Source organism: Musca domestica, unplaced genomic scaffold (genome assembly GCF_030504385.1).
Source record: "Musca domestica strain aabys unplaced genomic scaffold, Musca_domestica.polishedcontigs.V.1.1 14, whole genome shotgun sequence".
Lineage (NCBI taxonomy): Eukaryota > Metazoa > Arthropoda > Insecta > Diptera > Muscidae > Musca > Musca domestica.
Window position 1 is genome coordinate 3,940,219 of NW_026712192.1, and position 22,155 is coordinate 3,962,373.

At 35.1% G+C, this 22,155-nt stretch overlaps 1 protein-coding gene across 1 annotated transcript in view; it reads left to right on the forward strand.

Annotated features, from left to right (window-relative positions):
• LOC101893978 (uncharacterized) overlaps nt 1–18,933 on the forward strand; it is a 71,510-nt gene extending 52,577 nt beyond the window's left edge. Inside the window, exons 3-5 of the mRNA XM_005182191.4 lie at nt 11,737–11,758; nt 11,861–12,385; nt 17,457–18,933. Coding sequence (XP_005182248.2) covers nt 11,737–11,758; nt 11,861–12,385; nt 17,457–17,637 — 728 coding nt within the window. The 3' untranslated portion in view covers nt 17,638–18,933. The remainder of the gene's footprint in view (nt 1–11,736; nt 11,759–11,860; nt 12,386–17,456) is intronic.
• Nucleotides 18,934–22,155: the final 3,222 nt, after the last annotated feature.

Genomic DNA, 22,155 nt, shown 5'->3' on the forward strand with positions numbered 1-22,155 from the left:
ATATCGTTGTTACGGATTGTGGATGTGGATCGGATGAACAGTTTATATGGGAGCTATAGCTATATCTGAACCGATCTTCACCAAATTTGACATACTAGCTTCTAGACTCAATTCGGTCGTAAGTGCCAAATTCCATCCCATTTGGACAAATAGTAGACGTTTGGTGCACAATAAAAAGTAAATCGGATGAAGTTATATATATGGAGCTATATCCAAATCTGAACCGATCTCAATAAAATTCAGCAAATGTATTTCTGAGCTGTATTCGATATATTTCCCCAAATATTGTTGTTACAGAGTGCATATTACGGCTGCGGAGGACAAAAATAAAAAATCGGATGAAAAATATATATGGGAGCTATAGCTATATCTGAACCGATTTCAATCAAATTTTCAGTTCCAATCTGATCGTACGTGCAAAATTCCATACTATTCGGACTGTTATTACACGTTTAATGCACAATAAAAGCAAATCGGACGAAGATATATATGGGAGCTATATCTAAATTTTGACCGATTATCTCCAATTTCAATAGGGTTCGTCCTTGGGCCAAACAAATGATTTGTGCAAAATTTCATCTGGATAGTGCAATAAATGCGAATTGCACTTTGTTTACAAAAATACATGGACAGACGGACGGACATACATAAATCGACTTAGAATGTGATTCTCTATGGGCCTATCTCGTTTCCTTTTGCCTGTCACAAACAAATGTACAAAGACATAATACCCTTACCACCTTGTGGTGTAGGGTATAATTAATCGGCTTATATGGGGCTAAAAACAATTGAGGACCTAAATGTCACCTTCATTCAATAGAGACTTACGAAAATACAATCTTCCGCTGATTAAAATTGTATATACCTTGTGGGGTCCAAAACGCTTATTTGGAGAAGTTACAAATTGAAGAGCCAACTTATTATGCCCTCCAAGGTATAAAAAGTTTACTTTATGCTATTGATACAGATGGTATATATATTATTTGGTATGGCCAAAGTGTGCCTCATCGAAATAACGTCGTTGTCGATCATTTTATCCCTCAAGCGAGTCACCAAAAGGCATCGTAGCATGTCAAAAATTTCTAAAAAATATATGTCATAGAATATTATTATAATACCGTTGTATGGGGGCTGTACGATGTCGTGGACCTATATAAACAATTCTCTTTCAGAGGGTAAAGTACTCAGAATGTTCTCCTTATATAAATTTCCAGCCAATTCCATTGGCTAAATGTGGCTAAAATCGTCAAAATACCGAATATCGGGTGGTACCGTTGTGTGGGGGCTATACGATATTGTGGACCGACCAATGTTTTCACCTGCAATATTGCCGAGGGCACTTTGTACCTAAAATCAGCGAATTCCGAGGAATCTTAATTCGAAAATTTAAAAAAAAAATTGGAAGAGGAGAGATTTTTTCCCTTCGGCTTAGATTACTTTTCGATGTAAACCTTCAAAACGCCAATACAAATGTTCTCTATTTCTATTGCCGAGGGCACTTTGTACCTAAAATCAACGAATTCCGAGGAATCTTAGTTCGAAAATTACAAAAAATTTGAAAGAGGGGATAACTTTTCCCCTCGGTTTAGATTACTTTTCGATGTAAACCTTCAAAAAGCCAATACGAATGTCCTCTATTTCTAGCCCTACCCCTATTGTATTTTTCTCTATAATATAAGGATCATCCGATGTGGTTCAAACTTTGCAAATCCTTATATATATTATATCACTTCTAGGTCAGGTGCGAAAAAGGTCAATTCCAAGGATTTATCCCACAAAGGTTTAAAATTTTGAATAATCCTAACTCCCGAAAAAATGTAAAATTATAGTCCGATTGTTTTCGCACATCTTAATCTTTTCACTAGCTCTATATCTTGTATAAATAGAGTTTAGAACGGACCACTCATTTTGGTACCTCTCCCACAAATGAACAACATTTTGAATAATTATAATTCTCATATAATGTGTATATACGTATATCTGAATTCCGACCATGTATATGATTTACGCATTTCGATTTTTTTATAGAGCTTGCATATTATCTTCTTTTTTAAAATGCTAATAAATCTTGTGGTCCGTGGTCACAACCCATTAATAAATCCATATCATTTATTAATTTTAACTATGGTGATTATTTATTTCGACCTATCTTTGGTGCATAGATCTTTGCCCTTCGTAGGGTATTGGAAATAAATCAAAACAAAAAAAAGAAGAAGTAGAAGTTGAATAAAAACAAAATAAATCTTATGAATGACTCATTAGCTGTGATCGTAGACCCGCTAAGTATAAACACTCTTCTGTAATTATTTATTGTTGTTTTTGTGACTGTTGCTTCTTTTGGTATTCATAATTCATAAAAATCAGACAATCCAAGCTCCTGCTACTGTTGTTGTTGTTGTTGTTGTTGTTGTTGTCGATGATGGTGATGATGATGACGGGACTACGCACTTCGAATCATGTACCACCACCACCCATCAGAGTTTATCAGTCTTGGAATGGACAAAAAAATACGGCCCACCGACAGACATAAAATAAATAAAAACCAGTAAGGAAAGCTCAAAAGTCGGGCGGGGCCGACTATATGATACCCTACACCACTATGCATATTTAGTAGAGCTCTCGTAAAAAGGTTTATACAGGGCATTTCAGAGCTCTATGAGATATTTGGTACAAAATCAAAATCTATCTAATTCTATCGTGCATTTTACGAACTATAGCTATATCTGAACCGATTTTCACCAAGTTTGATGTATTTGATTCTAGGCTGAATTCGGTCAGATTTGCCAAAACCCAGGACATTTGGGCTGATATTGGACATTTGGTGCGCAATCAACACGAAATTGGATGAATATATATATAGGAGGTATATCCAAATCTGAACCGATATTTGTAAAACTGAAAAAGAAGATATTTCTTGGCTGCATCTGATACCAAATATTATTCTTGTATCGTACATTTTTCGAATTTGAGGGACTTAAAGTACAAATCGGATGAAAGGTATATATAGGAGCTATAGCTGTATCCGACCGATTTTCACTAAATTTGATGTACCAATATTAGCCATTTGCTGCACATTTAATCCGAAATCGGATGAAGATGTATTTGGGAGCTATAGCTATATCTGAAACGACTTTTACTAAAATTGGTGTCCTTGCTTCTAGGCTGAATTTGGGCAGATATGCCAAAATTCATGCCATTTCGGTTGATATTGGCCATTTGTTGCACAATTAACTCGAAATCGAATGAAGATACATATGGGTGCTATATCCAAATCTGAACAGATTTTGAGAAAATTAAAAGCGACTACTTTTGGGCTTTATCTGATATCTGGTACCAAATATCATTCCTGTGAAGAGTATGCTATGCTATACTATATCCAAATCTGAACAGATTTTTATAAAATCAAAATCGACTATTTTTGGGCTTTATCTGATATCTGGTACCAAATATCATTCCTGTGAAGAGTATATTACGAATGTAAGGGACTTAAAGAGCAAATCGGATGAAACATATATATGGAGCTAGAGCTATATCTGAACCGATTTTTACTAAAATGTGTGTACTTGCTTATAGGCTGGTTTCGGTCGGATTTGCCAAAATTCATGCCATTTGGGCTGATATTGGCCATTTGATGCACAATTAACACGAAATCGGATGAAGATATATGGGAGGCATATCCAAATCGGAACAGATTTTAATAAAATTAAAATCAACTATTTTTGGGCTTTATCTGATAACTGGTACCAAATATCATTTCTGTGGAGTGCATATTACGAATGTGAGGGATTTAAAGACGAAATCGGATGAAACATATATATGGGAGCTATAGCTATATCTGAACCGATTTTTACTAAAATTGGTGTACTTGCTTTTAAGCTGGTTTCGGTCGGATTTGCCAAAATTGATGCTATTACGGCCATTTGGTGGTCAATAACCCGAAATCGGATGAAGATATATATGGGAGCTATATCCAAATCTGAACCGATTTCGATAAAATTTAAAACAGTTATTCCTGTGCTCCATCTAATACCTGGTACCAAATATCACATGTAAGGGACTAAAACACTAAATCGGATGAAACATATATATGGTTGCTATATCTGTATCTGAACCGATTTTCACTAAATTTGATATACTTGCTTCTAGGCTGAATTTAGTCCGATGTACTAAAATTCAGTCCATTTGGACTTATATCGGCCATTTGGTGCACAATTAACCCGAAATCGGATGAAGATATATATGGGAGCTATATCCAAATCTGAACCGATTTCGATAAAATTACAAACAGCTATTTCTGGGCTGTACCTTATATCTGGTACCAAATATCACGGTTGTGGAGTGAACATTACGAATGTAAGGGACTAAAACACTAAATCGGATGAAACATATATATGCTTGCTATATCTATATCTGAACCGATTTTCACTAAATTTGATATACTTGCTTCTAGGCTGAATTTGGTCCGATGTACTAAAATTCAGTCCATTTGGGCTTATATCGGCCATTTGGAGCACAATTAACCCGAAATCGGATGAAGATATATATGGGAGCTATATCCAAATCAGAACCGATTTTCTCCAAATTTGTTGTATTTACTTTAAGGCTAATCTCGGTCACATGTGCCAAAATTCGGGCCATTTGGGCTGATATTGGCCATTTGGTGGTCAATTAACCCGAAATCGGATGAAGATATATATGGGAGCTATATCCAAATCTGAACCGATTTCGATAAAATTTAAAACAGCTATTTCTGTGCTCCATCTAATACCTGGTACCAAATATCACGGTTGTGGAGTGCATAGTAGGAATGTGAGGGACTTAAAGATCAAATCGGATGAAAGATATATATGGGAGCTATAGCTATATCTGAACCGATTTTCTCCAAATTTGATATACTTGCTTCTAGGCCGAACCCGGTTGGGTGTGCCAAAATTCAGGTAATTTGGACTGATAGTGGACATTTGGTGCTCATTTAACCCGAAATCGGATGAAGATATATATGGGAGCTATATCTAAATTTGATCCGATTCTCACCAATTTCAATAGGGTTCGTCCTTGGGCCAAAAAAATATTGTTTGGAAAATTTCATCTCAATCGGATAATAAATGCGACCTGCATTTTGTTCACAAGAATACATGGACAGACGGACGGACGGACGGACGGACGGACGGACGGACGGACGGACGGACGGACGGACGGACGGACGGACAGACGGACGGACATGCATAAATCGACTCAGAAAGTGATTCTATGAAGGTTCTCAAAAGTAACTATGGGTCTATCTCGTTTCCTTCTCCATGTTACAAACAAATGCACAAAGACATAATACCCTTACCACTATGTGGTGTAGGGTATAAAAAAAAATTACGACGATTTAAATGACGTACCCACCGACATACCTCACAGACTGAGTGTTGAGAAATTATTGTGATTTCCATAACCATTTTTTTCCTCTATGCAAATTGCGAACGCCATTGCAATTGCAAGCCATTCAGTCATTTTATCATTTAGTCGTAATTATAAATCGAAAATAAATGGTATAAATGTAGCTAGAAAAACACCTTTCCGATCCGATTAAACGATAACGACAACGAAACACAAAAAACGAATTCGAATCGAAAAAAATAACAATTGGATACTAAACACAAACCACAAAAAAAAAAACGAAAAAGTGTTTGAATTCGAAAATCCTGAAACGAAATCTCTACAAAAAGTGAAAGAAGAAAAAATTGCATCAAATTTTCAAAGAAGTTTGAACACAGTCATCATGAGCATCTACGCCGATAAAAGTATGATTTTTCAAATTAGCAATATTGAAGGAACACAATTCTACTTCGTGACTAATCTTTAAAAATACCTGAGTGATTTTGTTCGCAATCAATTGAATGATTGAAATACTTTCAGTTTTCTTTTAACGTCAGCTGTCTAAGTCTGTGCTAAACGATAGCTTTGACTGGAATGCGTCTTTGAATACCGATGAGCTAGATTTGATTTGGAGATTATTAGTATGAGATCATCGAATGCATTTGTTGAAAGTGATCTAGAAAATAATTGCTTTCATAAAATGGCTAAACTTTCAATTTGTATACACTCCGCCATGGAAAGGAGGCAACACCTCCAAACATGTTTTCGATTGATCATGTCAGCATAACATTTAAATAGATTTAACGATGTCTCTTGAAATCCAGATACATTCCATATTCTATAACGTCGAAGTTTAAAATTTGACATATGACTTTGTGTTATATCTAAGCAATAGTTGGTATTGAGAATAAGATATATCGGTCCACATTTTCTTACAGCTCTCATACCACGGTGCCATCCGATTTTCATTAGTTTGGTGATTTTAGTAACCTTTTATACGAAATTGACTCTAAATTGTTATTCAGAGTTTGTATTGGATTGGCAGAACGTTGTATATTTTTGTCCACGGTTTCCTGTAGCTCCAATTGATTTTAGGCACATTTTCCAACGGAATTGTGTTAAATTTGGTATTTGAAACTCACAATTGATAACAACGCCTATAGCAAAATATTTGTCTACACAGGCTCAGGTTTGGTATATCGCAAATATATAAGGGTACCAACAACATAATGGTATTTTGAAGCATTATTCAACCGATTTTACAGATTTTTGCAGTTTAATTACAATGGGCAAAAAATATAAATACTCTATTTCTCAACCGATTTAACACTCGATTCTTTCAAAGAAAACAAGTAAAAAAACAGCTAAGTTCCGGCCGAACTTTTTATACCCTCCACCATTTGAAAGAAACTTGAAAAATGTAACAAGTAAAAGAACATTAAGTTCGGCCGGGCCAAACTTTTAATACCCTCCACCTTAGGGTAAAGGAAACATTAAAAGAAATGTGGCAAAAACCATCAAAATACCGAATATCGGAGGGTACCGTTATATGGGGGATATACCAAATCATGGACCTACACATGCAAGGTTTCGCCAACGAAGCTAGAACCCATTATGACCTACAAATACCAATTTTCAGACAAATACGTGAAAAAAATGTGGCAAAAATCATCAAATTTCCGAATATCGGGAGGTACCGTTATATGGGGGCTATACCAAACCGTGGACCTATATTTACAATGACTCGCCATACGAACTGGGACCCATTATGATCTACAACAACCAAATTTTCAGAGATATTCGTAAAAAATGTGGCAAAAACCATCAAAATACCGAATATCGGGAGGTACCGGAATATGGGGGCTATACCAAATCATGGACCCATACATGCAATGTTTCGCCACCGGAGCTGGAAACCATTATGACCAACAAATAGCAATTTTTAGACAAATCCCTGAAAAAATGTGGCAAAAATAATTAAAATTCCGAATATCGGGAGGTACCTTTATATGGGGGCTATACCAAAACGTGGACCTATACATGCAATGTTTTGCCACACGTACAGGGACCCGTTATGACCTACAAATACCCGTTATGACCTACAAATCATGGACCCATACATGCAATGTTTCGCCACCGGAGCTGGAAACCATTATGACCAACAAATACCAATTTTTAGACAAATCCGTGAAAAAATGTGGCAAAAATAATTAAAATGCCGAATATCGGAAGGTACCTTTATATGGGGGCTATACCAAAACGTGGACCTATACATGCAATGTTTTGCCACACGTACAGGGACCAGTTATGACCTACAAATACCAATTTTCAGACAAATCCGTGCAAAAATATGGCATAAATCATCAAAATACCGAATATCGGGAGGTACCGTTATATGTATACCAGAACGTGAACCGATATATCTCATTTTCAATACCAACCATCTTACACACAATACCAATTGCTCTGCTAAGTTTTGGCGCTCTACGTCAAATAATGTGGGCTGTATCGTGATTTCAACAGACAGACGGACAGACAGACAGACGGACATTGTTAAATCGACTTAGAATTTTATGCTGATTATGAATATATATACTTTATGGGGTCTACGACGAATATTTAAGGATGTTACAAACGGAATATCCCTCCTTTCCAAGGTGGAGGGTATAAAAAAAACTCCGTCGAAAAATAATGCTCTACTAAAATCTAAATGCTCTAGCTAAAATCATCAAAATACCAGGGTACCGTTATATGGGGACTATACGATATCGTGAACCGATATAGCCCATCTCCGAACTTGACCTGCCTGCAGATAAAAGTCGGATCTGTGCAAAATTTTAGCTTCCTATCTTTATTCGGCATCTGTGGACCATCACGAACCAGAATGTGAACATGTGTTCATTTTTCCTGTCGCAATCAAAGAGAAAATCCAGGAGATTACGAAAGTAGAGCGAGAAACAGAAAAATTTCCAAACAATATTTGTTTGGCCCAGGGACGAATCCTATTGAAATTTGAATCGTCTCAAATTTAAATATAGCTTCCCCAAATATCTTGAACCGATCTCGGCTTAATTGTGCACCAAATCACCAATATCAGTTCAAATGACCTGAATTTTGGCACATCCGACCGAAGTCAGTTTAGAAGCAATTACATCATAAAATTTTGCTATAGGCTCTAGAAGACGTCAAAAATCTGAAATCTTATCTTTACGCCAGAATTCCATATACATTAAACATACATTTTAGGATTAAAACAGTACTTTGTGTCAGTTTATGTATCTCAATCTCAAGCAGAGCATCTACTTAGAGGGATGATTTCAAAGACAAAAATTTTTAGGATTTCCATTGTTTATCAAAAAGAAATTTACATCAATGTTCCATAAAAGAAGGAAAAAAAAAAAACAAGTAAAAATGCAGCTAAGTTCAGCCCGAATACCCTCCACCATTGAGAACGAATTTGGCAATTTTCGAAAAAAAAAAAAAAAAAATAAAATCCGTTAAAAATTCTGTTAAAATTTTAAAAATACCGAATAAAACCATAATATTGGGGTCCATACGAAGACGTGGACCTGCATAGGCAGTTTTTGTCGTAAGCCATTACAATATTCAATTACGAAACTTGAGAAAAATTCCGGTTAATAATAACGGAAAAATCATCAAAATACCGAATATCAAGAGGTACCGTTATATGGGGGTTATACGAAGACGTGGACCTGCACAGACAATTTTCTGTCATAGGCTGCAGTTTCCATTACGAACTTCAAATACCAAATTTGAAATAATTCCGGTGACTAATGTCGGTAAAATCATCAAAATACCGAATATATGGAGGCTATACCAAAACGTGGACCAGCACAAACAATTTTCTGTCTAAGGCTGTAGTATCCATTACGAACTTCAAACACCAAATTTGAAACAATTCCTGTGAATAATGTAGCTAAAATCATTAAAATACTGAATATCGGGGGTACCGTTAAACAGGGTTGCCCATATTCGTCGGACCCATGTTTTTTTTTTTTAAATCAAAGAAAAAAAATAAAAATTTGGCGGTTGGCAATGTTAATCATTTAATTTGTTCCAAGTAGATTTGTTTACATCAATTTTTGAATACGAAATCTCTCAAATGGTGTTGATGACGTATTGTGCCCTTTTTGCTGCATTTTCCGTCGTTTTTGCCAACATTTGGGCCGGAATAGCGGCTATTTCTTTACGAATGTTGTCCTTGAGCTCTTCTACGGTCCTTGGCTTGTTAACGTAAACCTTTGACTTCAAATACCTCCACAAGAAGAAGTCAGGCGGCGTCAAATCGGGCGAACGCGGTGGCCAGTCCAAATCACCACTTTTCGACATCAAACGGCCCGGAAACAAATTCTTCAGAAAATCAATTGTTATTCGACTTGTATGCGGTGGAGCGCCGTCTTGTTGAAACCAGAACTGCCTCATACGCTTTCGACGAATAATTGGCATCACAAAATTGGTCATCATGTCGCGATAACGCTCCTGATTGATGGTAACAGCATGGCCACTTTCATTTTGGAAGAAAACGGCCCAATGACCGTTTTCGCACTAACGCCGCACCAAACTGTGACTTTTTCGTCATGAAGAGGCACTTCTTAAATCTTCTGAGGATTTTCAGTGGCGTAAAAACGGCAATTTTGCTTATTTACGGTCCCATTCAATGTGAAATGGGCTTCATCGGACATGATAATTTTGTTCCAAAATTGCTCGTCATCTTCGGCCATTTCGATGACTCTTTGGGCCCATTCCAATCGACGAGGCCTGTCCGCAGGCAACATTCTTTGCGTCAATTGAATTTTGTACGGGAACAAATGCAAATCAATGCGAATAATCCGTTGTAAAGTGGACCGAGCCATGCCAAACTGCTGAGAACGGCGTTTTTGGGATGTTCCTGGGGACCTCTCAACACTGGCTCGTACGGCAGCGATATTCTCGGCCGATCGCCTTGGTCAACTTTTATATGGCCTTTTCGGATTAGAAAGAGCCTTACCAGTCGAAAATTTTTCGTATAAACGCTTAATGGTGTTCTTAGAAGGCGCACTTCTCACATTTTTTTAATGTTTTAAAAGCACGTTGAGTTTTCACAATTGACTTCTTCTGTTGAATGTAAATTTCAACTATTTCAGAGCGCTCGCGTGGCGTGTATTGGTTCATGCTAAAAATCTGCTTGGACTGACGCTTCAAACGCGGTATATCATTAAGCGATGTGACATCTCTGTCAAAAGTTAGGGCGTTGCCAGATGGGTCCGTCGAATATGGGCAACCCTGTATGGGGGCTACGAAGACGTGGACCTGCACAGACAATTTTCTGTCTTAGGCTGTAGTACGAACTTCAAATACCTAATTTGAAACAATTCCGGTGAATAATGTCTCTAAAATCATCAAAATACCGAAATACCATTATGTAGGCTATACAAAAACGTGGATATTTGAGTAAAATTTTATCGATTTCCAGTGATTTCCACAGATTGATAGACGGATGGACATCGCTAAATCGACATAGAATTTTATGCTCATCAAGAATATTTACTCTGTGGGGTCTAAAATGTATATTCTGAGGTGTTACAAACGGAATGACAAACTTAATATACCCTCCATACTATGGTGGAGGTTATAAAAAAATTGGACCGACATGATCCATTTACTAACGTTCGAAAGATAGCGTGACTGCAATAGACAGACGGACATCGCTATCGACTTAGAATTTTACGCTGATCCAGAATATATGACAAAGCTAATATACCCTCCATAGAATGGTGGAGGGTATTAAAAAAAACATAATATCCTGAATAATTTATGAAAATTTTAATCATAATTTAATGCTTGAGTTATCTCAAGCAAATGGTAGCCGGGACCGCGTCTGAAATTGTCCATCCGCACAGTCCAATTTTCTTATACTCTCTTAAATATTTCGGTTGATGTCTCACGAATAAATGCTCCAGATTTGTATGTTTCTGATGAAAAATGTACATAGGCTTTGTAGCACATCAACATATTTTCGCGCATTTTTCAATTTTCAATTGTTTATAATTTATTTATTTATTGGGAATTTGAGAAGTTTTTAACAATTTGTCGAAATAATGGTTTTGGAAATCCTGTCACATCAAGTAGACAAAAGCTTTTGAAATATGTAGATAAAAATTAAAATGAAATAGTTTAAATGCGAACAATTTGAGTGGAAATTTTTTTTACAAAAAATTGATTTCAGGGATGTAGTTTAAATATTTTATTAATAACAGATTAAATATAAAAAATTTTAAATTAAAATAAAAATTTTAAATTAAAATATAGTTTGACTTTTTTTGCATAAAATATTATATTAATGAATGACTTTCTTTTCTATTTTCTTTGCAGTACAACGAGGAATTTTAAATATGTAAGTTATACAGCAAACACCCTTTGCTCGGATCAAGCGTTCTCAATCGAATAATTCTCATTCCGAACTATTTTTATTAATTTTCCATTTCTCCTCTTGCAGTAACAGTAAAGTTTCCCCCAAAAGCGAAAAGAAAATCTATAAAGGTCAGCGTAATGCGCAAACAACAAGTCTATACCTGGAAGATGGTCTCAAACCAAAGTATCCAATATTTGGAACACCCCTGGACCAATTGGAACTGAATCGGACCACGTGTCCGAATGTGCCACGTTTTGTTGTCGATTCCATTGAGTATATTGAACGTAACGATCGCATCGTACAGGATGGTCTCTATAGAGCGTGTGGCAATAAATATATCATCGATGAGCTGAAACAGAAACTTAGCAAATCATATATTTATGATCCGAAATTAATAACAGCCGATGATATACACACTGTGACGAGTTTACTCAAGCAATTCTTTCGAGATTTGCCACAACCGCTGATACCGCAGGAGACGTACAATTGTCTGGCACGTGATCTGCTCAAATCGTCGGAGAACAGCAACGATACATTCCGAATAGCAATAAATGAGATGCCCGAACCGAATAAGTCGACATTGGCATTTCTAATAAAGCATTTAACAAAGTGAGTATGAGAATGTTTATGAAAAGCATTATATTTCTGCTAGCTAACCACGGACAGGGTCAGCTAGTAGAGATATGAAAAAAAAATTTATATGCCGATCCGTCTTTTTAAATTTGAAGGGTTATTTTAAAATCGTTGATTAAACATAATTTGAAAGACCTAACCCTTTCTAAAAAATGATGACTTGCAACTGAGGACATTTTGAGAAATGAAAACTTTTCCATCCATTTTTTAAGGTCCATTATTTAGGATAACAGACACTTGTCGTACTCCTAAGATGATTGTCCTCTGTTTTAATATTGGTTCCATAAATGGACACCGGTCAATGTTATTTACTATAAACCTAACCGAACCAGCTGTAATATAGTGGTACCGATCGATTTTATTTATTTTTAACCTAAGAGCCTGTAATAGGTATTTGCTATTACTTCTATAAAATGGTAATACTCCAACCTATGCTTCTAAGGACCTTAGAATATTTTGTCTCTAAGATAAGCTCTAAATGTAAGATTCGTTCCACCAGTACCTTTTAGTACTCAAAATGCACAATTCGTGATTTTTTTCTTGGACACAATTTCAAAACATAACTTCATACATCCTAGTAACTGTTCAATTTTATTTATTTTCAAGTGTTCCCTTTACCGAAAAGGATAATCGCAAAATTATTACTTTTTGCACCAAAAAGCCTTCAAGCTCCTTCGTTTCGAAGAGGATATGAGTTGAGCCCTTGGACTATGGTCCCACATCCATTTTTTCTGGCCAAAACTATTTCAACGTCTTCTCATCTTCGTCCAGAAACCAACCGACCTCGATAACAAATTTCGGGATTTAAACTCTATCCATTTACTCAACGCAAATTGAGTACTTTTTGGAATTTTGCAATTTGTATACGTTCATATAGCACATTTCTAAAACTACCTTCTCCTCTCAACTACCTACAGACACAAACAGTGCCGTCCATGTCAAATTTTCTGGATTCCAACCTTATCCCTTTACCCAATACCAAATTGGGCCCCATTTAGTACTTTTCGTACCATTTTTGGTACACATTTCCAAAACCAACTCCATACAGGGTTGCCCATATTCGACGGACCCATCTGGCAACGCCATAACTTTTGACAGAGATGTCACATCGCTTAATTACATACCGCGTTTGAAGCGTCAGTCCAAGCAAATTTTTACCATGAACCAATACACGCCACGCGAGCGCTCTGAAATTGTTGAAATTTACATTCAACAGAAGAAGTCAATCGTGAAAACTCAACTTGCTTTTAAAACATGTGAGATGTGCGCCTTCAAAGAACACCATTTTCGACTGGTAAGGCTCTTTCTAATCCGAAGAGGCCATATAAAAGTCGACCAAGGCGATCGGCCGAGAATATCGCTGCCGTACGAGCCAGTGTTGAGAGGTCCCCAAGAACATCCCAAAAACGACGTTCTCAGCAGTTGGGCATGGCTCGGTCCACTTTACAACGTACAAAATTCAATTGACGCAAAGAGTGGTATTCCTTGGACCAATACCCTATTTAGTACCACTTAGTACTCTCCGAACAATTGCAGTGCAAATTTCCAAAACCACATCCATATTATAAGCAGTGACACCAACGGTGGCATCCATGTCAAATTTGAGGATTCAATCTCTACCTAATTTAGTACTCTAATTCCAAATTTAGTACTTTTCGTATAATTTTGGTACACATTTTCGAAAACACCTCCATATCTCATTTCTATATGCCAACAGAAACCTTAATATCAAATTTCAGGATTCCGGCTCTATTCTCTCACTCTATACCCCTTTTAGTACCACTTAGTGCTTTTTGAACAGTTACAGTGCAAATTTCCAAAACTACATCCGTATCATAAGCAGTGACACCAACGGTGGCAACCATGCCACATTTGAGGATTCAATCTCTACCTAATTTAGTACTCTAATTCCAAATTTAGTACTTTTCGTACAATTTTGGTACACATTTTCGAAAACACCTCCATATCTCATTTGTATATACCAAAAGAAACCTCAATATCAAATTTCAGGATTCCGGCTTATTCCTTCATTCAATGCCCTATTTAGTACCACTTAGTACTTTTCGAACAATTACAGTGCAAATTTCCAAAACCACATCCATATCTTAACCACAGACAATAATGCTGACGTCTCCATCAAAATTCCGGATTCCACTTTTCCAGCCAATACCAAATTGAGTACCATTCGTAAAATTTTGGAAACCACCTCCGTATCTCAATCCCAGATACCAACAGAAACCTCAATATCAAATTTTGAGATTCCAGCTTTATTACTGCACCAACTACTCAATTTAGTACTTTTCGAAAAATTATAGTGCAAATTTCCAAAACTCTCTCCACATCTATCCTGCACCCAATACCAAATTTGGTACTATTTAGAACTTTTCATACAAATTTGATACACATTTCGGAAACCACCTCCATATTTTATTTCTAGATACCAGATACCATATCTCATTTCTCAGAAACCATATCTCATTTCTAGATACCAACGGAGACTTTAATATCAAATGTGAGGATTCTAGCTCTATCCCTTCATCCATTAAAAATGTAGTACCATTTAATACTATCTGTACCAGAGATGGGCATAATGCACTGTATTTTTAGTGCACTAATAATTTCACTATCACTGTTCATTTAGTGGTAGTGCAGTTTTTAATTCCACTACCACTAAAGGGTTAGTGGTAGTGAAAAATAAATTGCACTACCACTAACCCTTTAGTGATATTTAAAAAAAAATTGCACTACCACTAAATTTTAGTGGTAGTGAAATTTCAATAGCACTACCACTAAATTTAGTGGTATTTAAAAAAAACTTGCACTAAATTAGTGGTATTTCATAAAAAATAGCACTAAATTAGTGCTATTTAGAAAAGTAAACAAATTTTATGAATATGTACTATATATTCTGGATTGTTGTTCCCTACTCACTTTAATAAACTTCATTATAGCTGGTATAATACTTATATACATAGTGCTTTTTTTGGCTTCGCTAAAATTTAGTGGTAGTGCAATTTTTTTTTGAAAAATCACTAAATTTAGTGGTAGTGCTATTAAAATTTCACTACCACTAAAATTTAGTGGTAGTGCAATTTTTTTTTAAATATCACTAAAGGGTTAGTGGTAGTGCAATTTATTTTTCACTACCACTAACCCTTTAGTGGTAGTGGAATTAAAAATTGCACTACCACTAATTATTTAATTCTTAGTGCACTAAAAATTTAGTGCAATATGCCCAACCCTGATCTGTACAAATATAGGACTCATTTCCAAATCACCGTCAATCCTTAAACACAGATACCATCAGTAATCAACATATCATAATTGTACCTCTATCCCTTCACCCAATACCAAATATAGTACCATTCAATACTTTTCTCACAATTATGGTACGCATTTCCGAAACCCCAGCCATATAAACAGGCTACATTAAACATCCTAGACCCTAATAACAAATATCAGATTTCAAGCTCTATCTGTCCACCGAATACCAAATTGTACCATATAAAGTACTATTTAGTACTTTCCGTGAACTTGTAGTACTCACTTCCAAACCCACATCCATATATCTAGGCTAGACATAAACAGTGACCCTAATACAAAATTTCAGATTTCAAGCACTATCTGTTCACTCAATATGAAATCGTACAAAATATAGTACAATGAAGAACTTTTCGTACACATGTAATAGTACACAACATATAGCACACATTTCCGAAACCACCTATATATGTCTAGGCTACACAGGAACAGCCTAGACCCTAATACTAAAGTTCGGATTTTAAGAATACCAAATACCAATACCAAATTGTACCAAATATAGTGCTATTTAGTACTTTTTCTTACACTTGTAGTATATAACTCCACCAGTATCTCTTTATCACAAACCTACTACCAAAATTGACGTCAATACAAGATCTCAAAATTCCACCATTATCCTTTCACCCTTTACCAAACTGTTCCAAATTTAGTGCAGTTCGGACTTACTTTCTCACCTAGATTATCATACAAAATCTTAAGCTCTCCGTTCACGCAATACCAAATTGTACCATTTTAGAACTTTTTGTGACCCTAAAGTTCAAAATTTCCAAAATTCCTTTGATACTTCTATTCTGCACTCCAATTTTCCGAATTCTAGCTTATTCCGTTTGTCCAATACAAATTATTTAATTTTTAGCACATTTTAATACTTTTCGTATCCTTTTAGAATTAAAGTATTTCTATCAAGTAAGCAAAGGCTATAGGCGTGCGGGGCCGACCATTTGATACCCGACAACACTATAATATCTTGGAAGCCCCCGATATTCGGTATTTTGATGATTTTAGTACCGGAATTGTTTCAATTTTGGTTTTTGAAGTTCGTAATGGATACTACATCCTAAGAACAAAAATGAGTCATGTAGATCCACGTCTTCGTATAGCCCCCATATAACGGTATCTCACTATATTCGGTATTTTGGTGATTTTAGCGTCATTATTCACCGGAATTTTTTCAAATTACGCATTTGGAGTTCGTAATGAAAACTACAGTCTGTGACAGACAATTTGACGAGTTTAGGTACAATACTCACCAAAATTGTTTGAAATGTATTTGAAGTTCGTAATGGATGCGACAGCCTATGACAGAAAATTATCTATCCTGGTCCAGGTCTTCGCACAGTTCCGAATTTGAATTTGGTAATGACTTTTGACAAACAATGTCTATGTGCGTCCACGTCGTATAGACACCAATACAACGGCTATATTCGGTATGTTTAAAATTTTAATAGAATTTTTTAAGGATTTTATTTTTAAATTCGTTCCAAATGGTGGAGGGTATTCAAAGTTTGGCCCGGCCGAACTTACTGCTTTTTAACTTGTTTCTCTTTCTCAATTACAATTTTATTAAAATACCAAGATTTATGACCAACGTGAGAAAAAATAAAATTTTGCCAAACTTTTTGAACCAACCTCGTACATTTTCCTTTGATATTTTATTTATGTGTTCCTTGACATTTTTTAAATATTTTTAAATTTCTAAAATAAGTTTTCTTGTCTTTTTTTCCAGTGTTGCCGCTTGCAGTGCCTCAAATCGCATGACCGCTTCCAATTTGGCCATTGTCTGGGGACCATCGCTCTTCACTTTGAATGAGGCCAACACCTATGATATTGGACGCATGAATACCATAGCCAAAATGCTAATAGAAAACTTTGATCGAATTTTCTACACAAATGAACGTTTGCTATAAGCTAAAACATTTATTGTTATTATCATTACTATTATTAATATTATTGTAATTGTAATTATTAACAAATTCATTATTATTATTATTATTATTGTATACATACAAAAAATGTTTATTATTAAATTATTTATTAAAAAAAATATAGATCGACTTCCACAAGTGCATGTTTGTCAACAAATTGAAAATACAATAATTAACAAATAGAAAAAAAAGCTTTACTCATTAGTTTTTAGATGGAAATTAATACGAAATATATTCTTATAATGATGATGATGATGTTTATTATCATCATTCTTTATTATGAATAGATAGATTTATATTATTGAGACTTGAAAATAACAATAATATATATTTTTTTTAATCTTTACTCATATACTTATACACTTGTAAATACAGTTTGTCAAGAAAGTATTGAAACAAAATTTATTTGATTTTCATAATTAAAATTTGAAGCAATTTTTTGTTCTATAAAAACGTGAAATTGAAACTTAAATAAAAAATCTGGATAAATATTAAAAAAAAAATACAAAATAAAAAAAGTAATAATAATTCTCATCCCACATTTCCATAGAATAAAAATCCTGCTCCTAGTATTGTTTTTTTAATATTTGTATGTATTTTTTTTTAATTTAAAACTATCGATTTTGTTAAATACTTTCTTGATAGATTGTATAAACTTATTTATATAGTCACATGCTGATAAATCGAACTAATATCACAACATACCAAATATTTTGTGTTAAAAGACATACTTATAGAACATCACATTAGTTTCATAGAAATATTTAGCCAACCCTCCCTCCCCCCGCAAATAGTTTTCCATAAAACAATATGATAATATTCATATATAAAAATAAACGTTTTGGAGCTGATCGCAGCGATTGGCCTTTGATTTACAGAGTGTCATTTTGGTATTTTAAAAATGGGGCCTTGCAAATTTGTATATTTTTCAATTTTCATATATACTCAAATCTTAGCCCCCAATTCCGAACTTTTAGAAACATCCTAAATTTCACCCTAGAAACCAATGATAACTTTTAAAATGTTGTTTTCTATATTGTTTTAGGTGCTCCCTTAAAACATAAACTATGTTTTATGTATTCATTGTTTTTTAATAATTCCAAATTATTTTAATAAAAAATTTCCATTTTAAATTTAAGTAAAACAAACAAAAAAAACATAAAAATATTAATGTGATAACTTAGCTTGGTAAGACTGTGTATATTTCGTGTGCTCCGTATTTTTTTATTTGTATATAAAAATAATTGTAATAAAACAAAAACTAATAACAAAAAAAAATTCTTACGATTTTTTGGGTTAAAAGAAAAAGTAGAACGAACATAATTACAATTACACGGTACAAGAAAATCTAATTTTTTAATAATTACAGGAAAAATCCAATAGATTTCGAAAGTATGACCAAAAATAATCTAAATAAAAGGGGGCACTCTTCAACCTTCTTAAGGTTCAATATACTGTCTTTGGCAATAATATTGATAGCAAGTAAAAAAAAATTAAGTTCGGCCGGACCGAACTTTTAATACACTTTGGGTCAAACGTTTTTATATTAAAGTATTTGAATTCAAACGTGTTCTACTTTTAACTACATGTACCAGTGAGACCGTTTGGATAATGCTGTTAAACTTTTCATAAAACCATAAAGTGGCTGAGACCGTTGTATGGGGGCCATATCAAAACTGGAACCTCTATAGACAATTTTATACTTCAAGGATTGTCATCTACCAAATATTCTTAAATACCAAATTTGAAACAATTTCGTGGGTAAATGTAACTAGGACTATCAGAATACCGAATATCGGTGGGCATCGTTATATGTGCGCTTTAGGGAAACGTGGACCTAAATATTCAATGTTATGCCGCCGGAGTTAGAACAAATATTATTTTTAGACAAATCTATGGAAATATGTCGCAAAAATCATAAAAATACTGAATATCGGGGGGAACCGTTATATGGGAGCTATACAAAAACGTGGACCTATATGGACGGAGCTTGAACCCATTATGACCAACGAATACCATTTTTTGACAAATCCGTGGAAAAATGTAATACCGCAAATACCGAATATCGGGAGGTACCATTATAAGGCGGATATATCAAAACGTGGGCCTATGTTCCAAAACCAATTTTTAGACAAATCCGTAAAAAAATGTGGCAAAAATCAACAAAATACCGAATATCGGGAGGTACCGTTATATGGGGACTACACTAAAACGTGGACTGATATATATTATTTACTAACCAATTTCAAATTCCAATAATCGTAGACACAAAGCAAATTGTTCCGCCAAAGCTCTACGTCAAATAATATGGGCTGTATCATGATTCCAAAAAAAAAAAAAAAAAATAAAATAACAAGTAAGCAAAGGCTACAGTCGAGCGGGGCCGACCGTTGAATACCCTACAACACTATAATAAACGATACAGTTTATATAGGCGAGATACTCGAAAGAATTCCACAAGATATTGTGACAAATAATAAAAGAAAACCATCAGGTTTCGTTCTCTAATTTTCGAATAATAGCAACCTAAACTAATTTGTTCATTTCTAATTTATTGGTAGATGTTGCACTTAAATGGTCTTCCTAGATCTGGAAGCAATATTTCCCAAAGACCTATAATCTCTCAGAAGTGGCAAAAGATTAACATTTATTATTGGTTTTTGACTGAAACGCATCTGTATGAGATACAGACATTTGACTATATTCTTCAACGAAATCAGCGTTAACGAAATAGTCAGAAGTGCGTCTTTCCTGTATTTGTGAATTCTCCAAAAAGTCACTGGAATGGACATTTTCGTATTTTGTCTACAAAAGTTGGCAAACTCCTTTACACATTTAATATTTTTTGATGGCCATCCAAAACTGCTTGGCTTTTGCAATGTCCGGTAACCCCCATTCAAATGTGCGTGAGGATCGGGCGATAATTACGACCTGCTGACAATTTTACAGTTTTTTGGTCCATTTCAACCCCTAAATATATGACGATCATCTCCAAAAAGAGTAGGTTTCTATTCTGACCCTCATCTTATCCCCATGCAAAATTTCGTAAGGATCGGGCCATAAATGCGATCTGTATATGATATCATAATATCCTAACTACTTAGTTTTGTTAGCTGTAGAAATATTACCAAATGTTTAATTCAAAATAAAAATATGTCAAAAATATGACAAAATTGAAAAAATATGAGAAAATGTTACATCTTAAGAGAGATATTTTTATGCGATTTTTTTAGAGGTTTTTTCTTTCCTGCCAAGAGGTCATTCTGAATTAATGAGAACTGTCGAAATCAGTTCAGCCGTTCTCGACATATAAGAGATCTTTCAAGCATATCTTCTTTGATAGACATATATATCGCACATATTTTGCTATATATCCGATTTGTTGGATGTTAACATCAATGTAAAGATCAGAAGTAACCTTGTCATGGCTTTGTGATTTCGCCGGGATTTAAAATATTCGCGGTTTTATGAAAAATTTTGAATTTTTTCAACAAAAAAAAAATATGGTCTATTTTAGCCGCTAAATATTATCCGATGACCACCCAAATTGGTAGGCTTCTTCCCCGCCCTAAACTCTAGCTACATGCGAAATTCCGCGTCGATTGGTCTATAATTGCGACCTGTATAGCTACTGCAAAATCCGACATTTTTTCAGTATTTGGTCCATTTCCACCCCTAAACATTTGGCGATCATCTCCAAAAGAAATAGGGTTCTATTCTGACCCTAGCCCCACCTCCATTCTAAATTTCGTGAAGATCGGGCCATAATTGCGACCTGTAGAGTGATTACAAATTAACATGGACAGACGGACGGACGGACATACATAGCTAGATGGACTCAGCTCGGCGAGCTAGGAAGATCCATATATACTTTCCTATGTGGGAAATCAATATTTCGAGGTGTTACATAATTTTTGGCCCAATCAAACTTATAATACCCCCAACACATAGTGTTGTAGTGTATAAAAATACGGAGAGACAGACGGGCATCGTTAAATCGAATTTTATGCTGATTATGAATATACAGGGTGAGATAAAAAAGCTGCAACAAAGTCAAACATCATAATTTTTACATTTTTTTTTTTAATTTTATTGAATGAAAGCAAAAAAATCGGAAATAGTATCAAATTTTAGAATAAGTTTAGATTTGTTCGAATTGGTCATTTTTGGCACAAATTATGGCCTTCAAACGACCAATGAAACCGTCACACGCTGCCCGAATGTTGCTCTGCGGTATTTTGGCCCATTCCCGGCGAAGCGCTTGCTTGAGGTGATCGACACTTTGGTATTTTTTGTGCCATCCTTGCTTTCCAAAATACTCCAGACACAATAGTCCAACGGATTGGTATTCGGGGGTTTTGGTGGAAATGAAGCGAGGAACCTCATTTTGTAACCATTAATGGGTGGCGCGTGCTGAGTCCTGTCGGAATGTCCAAGGTCTGCGGCCAAAATGTTTGTGTGCCTAAGGCATTAATTCACCCTCCAGAACATTTTCGCGAC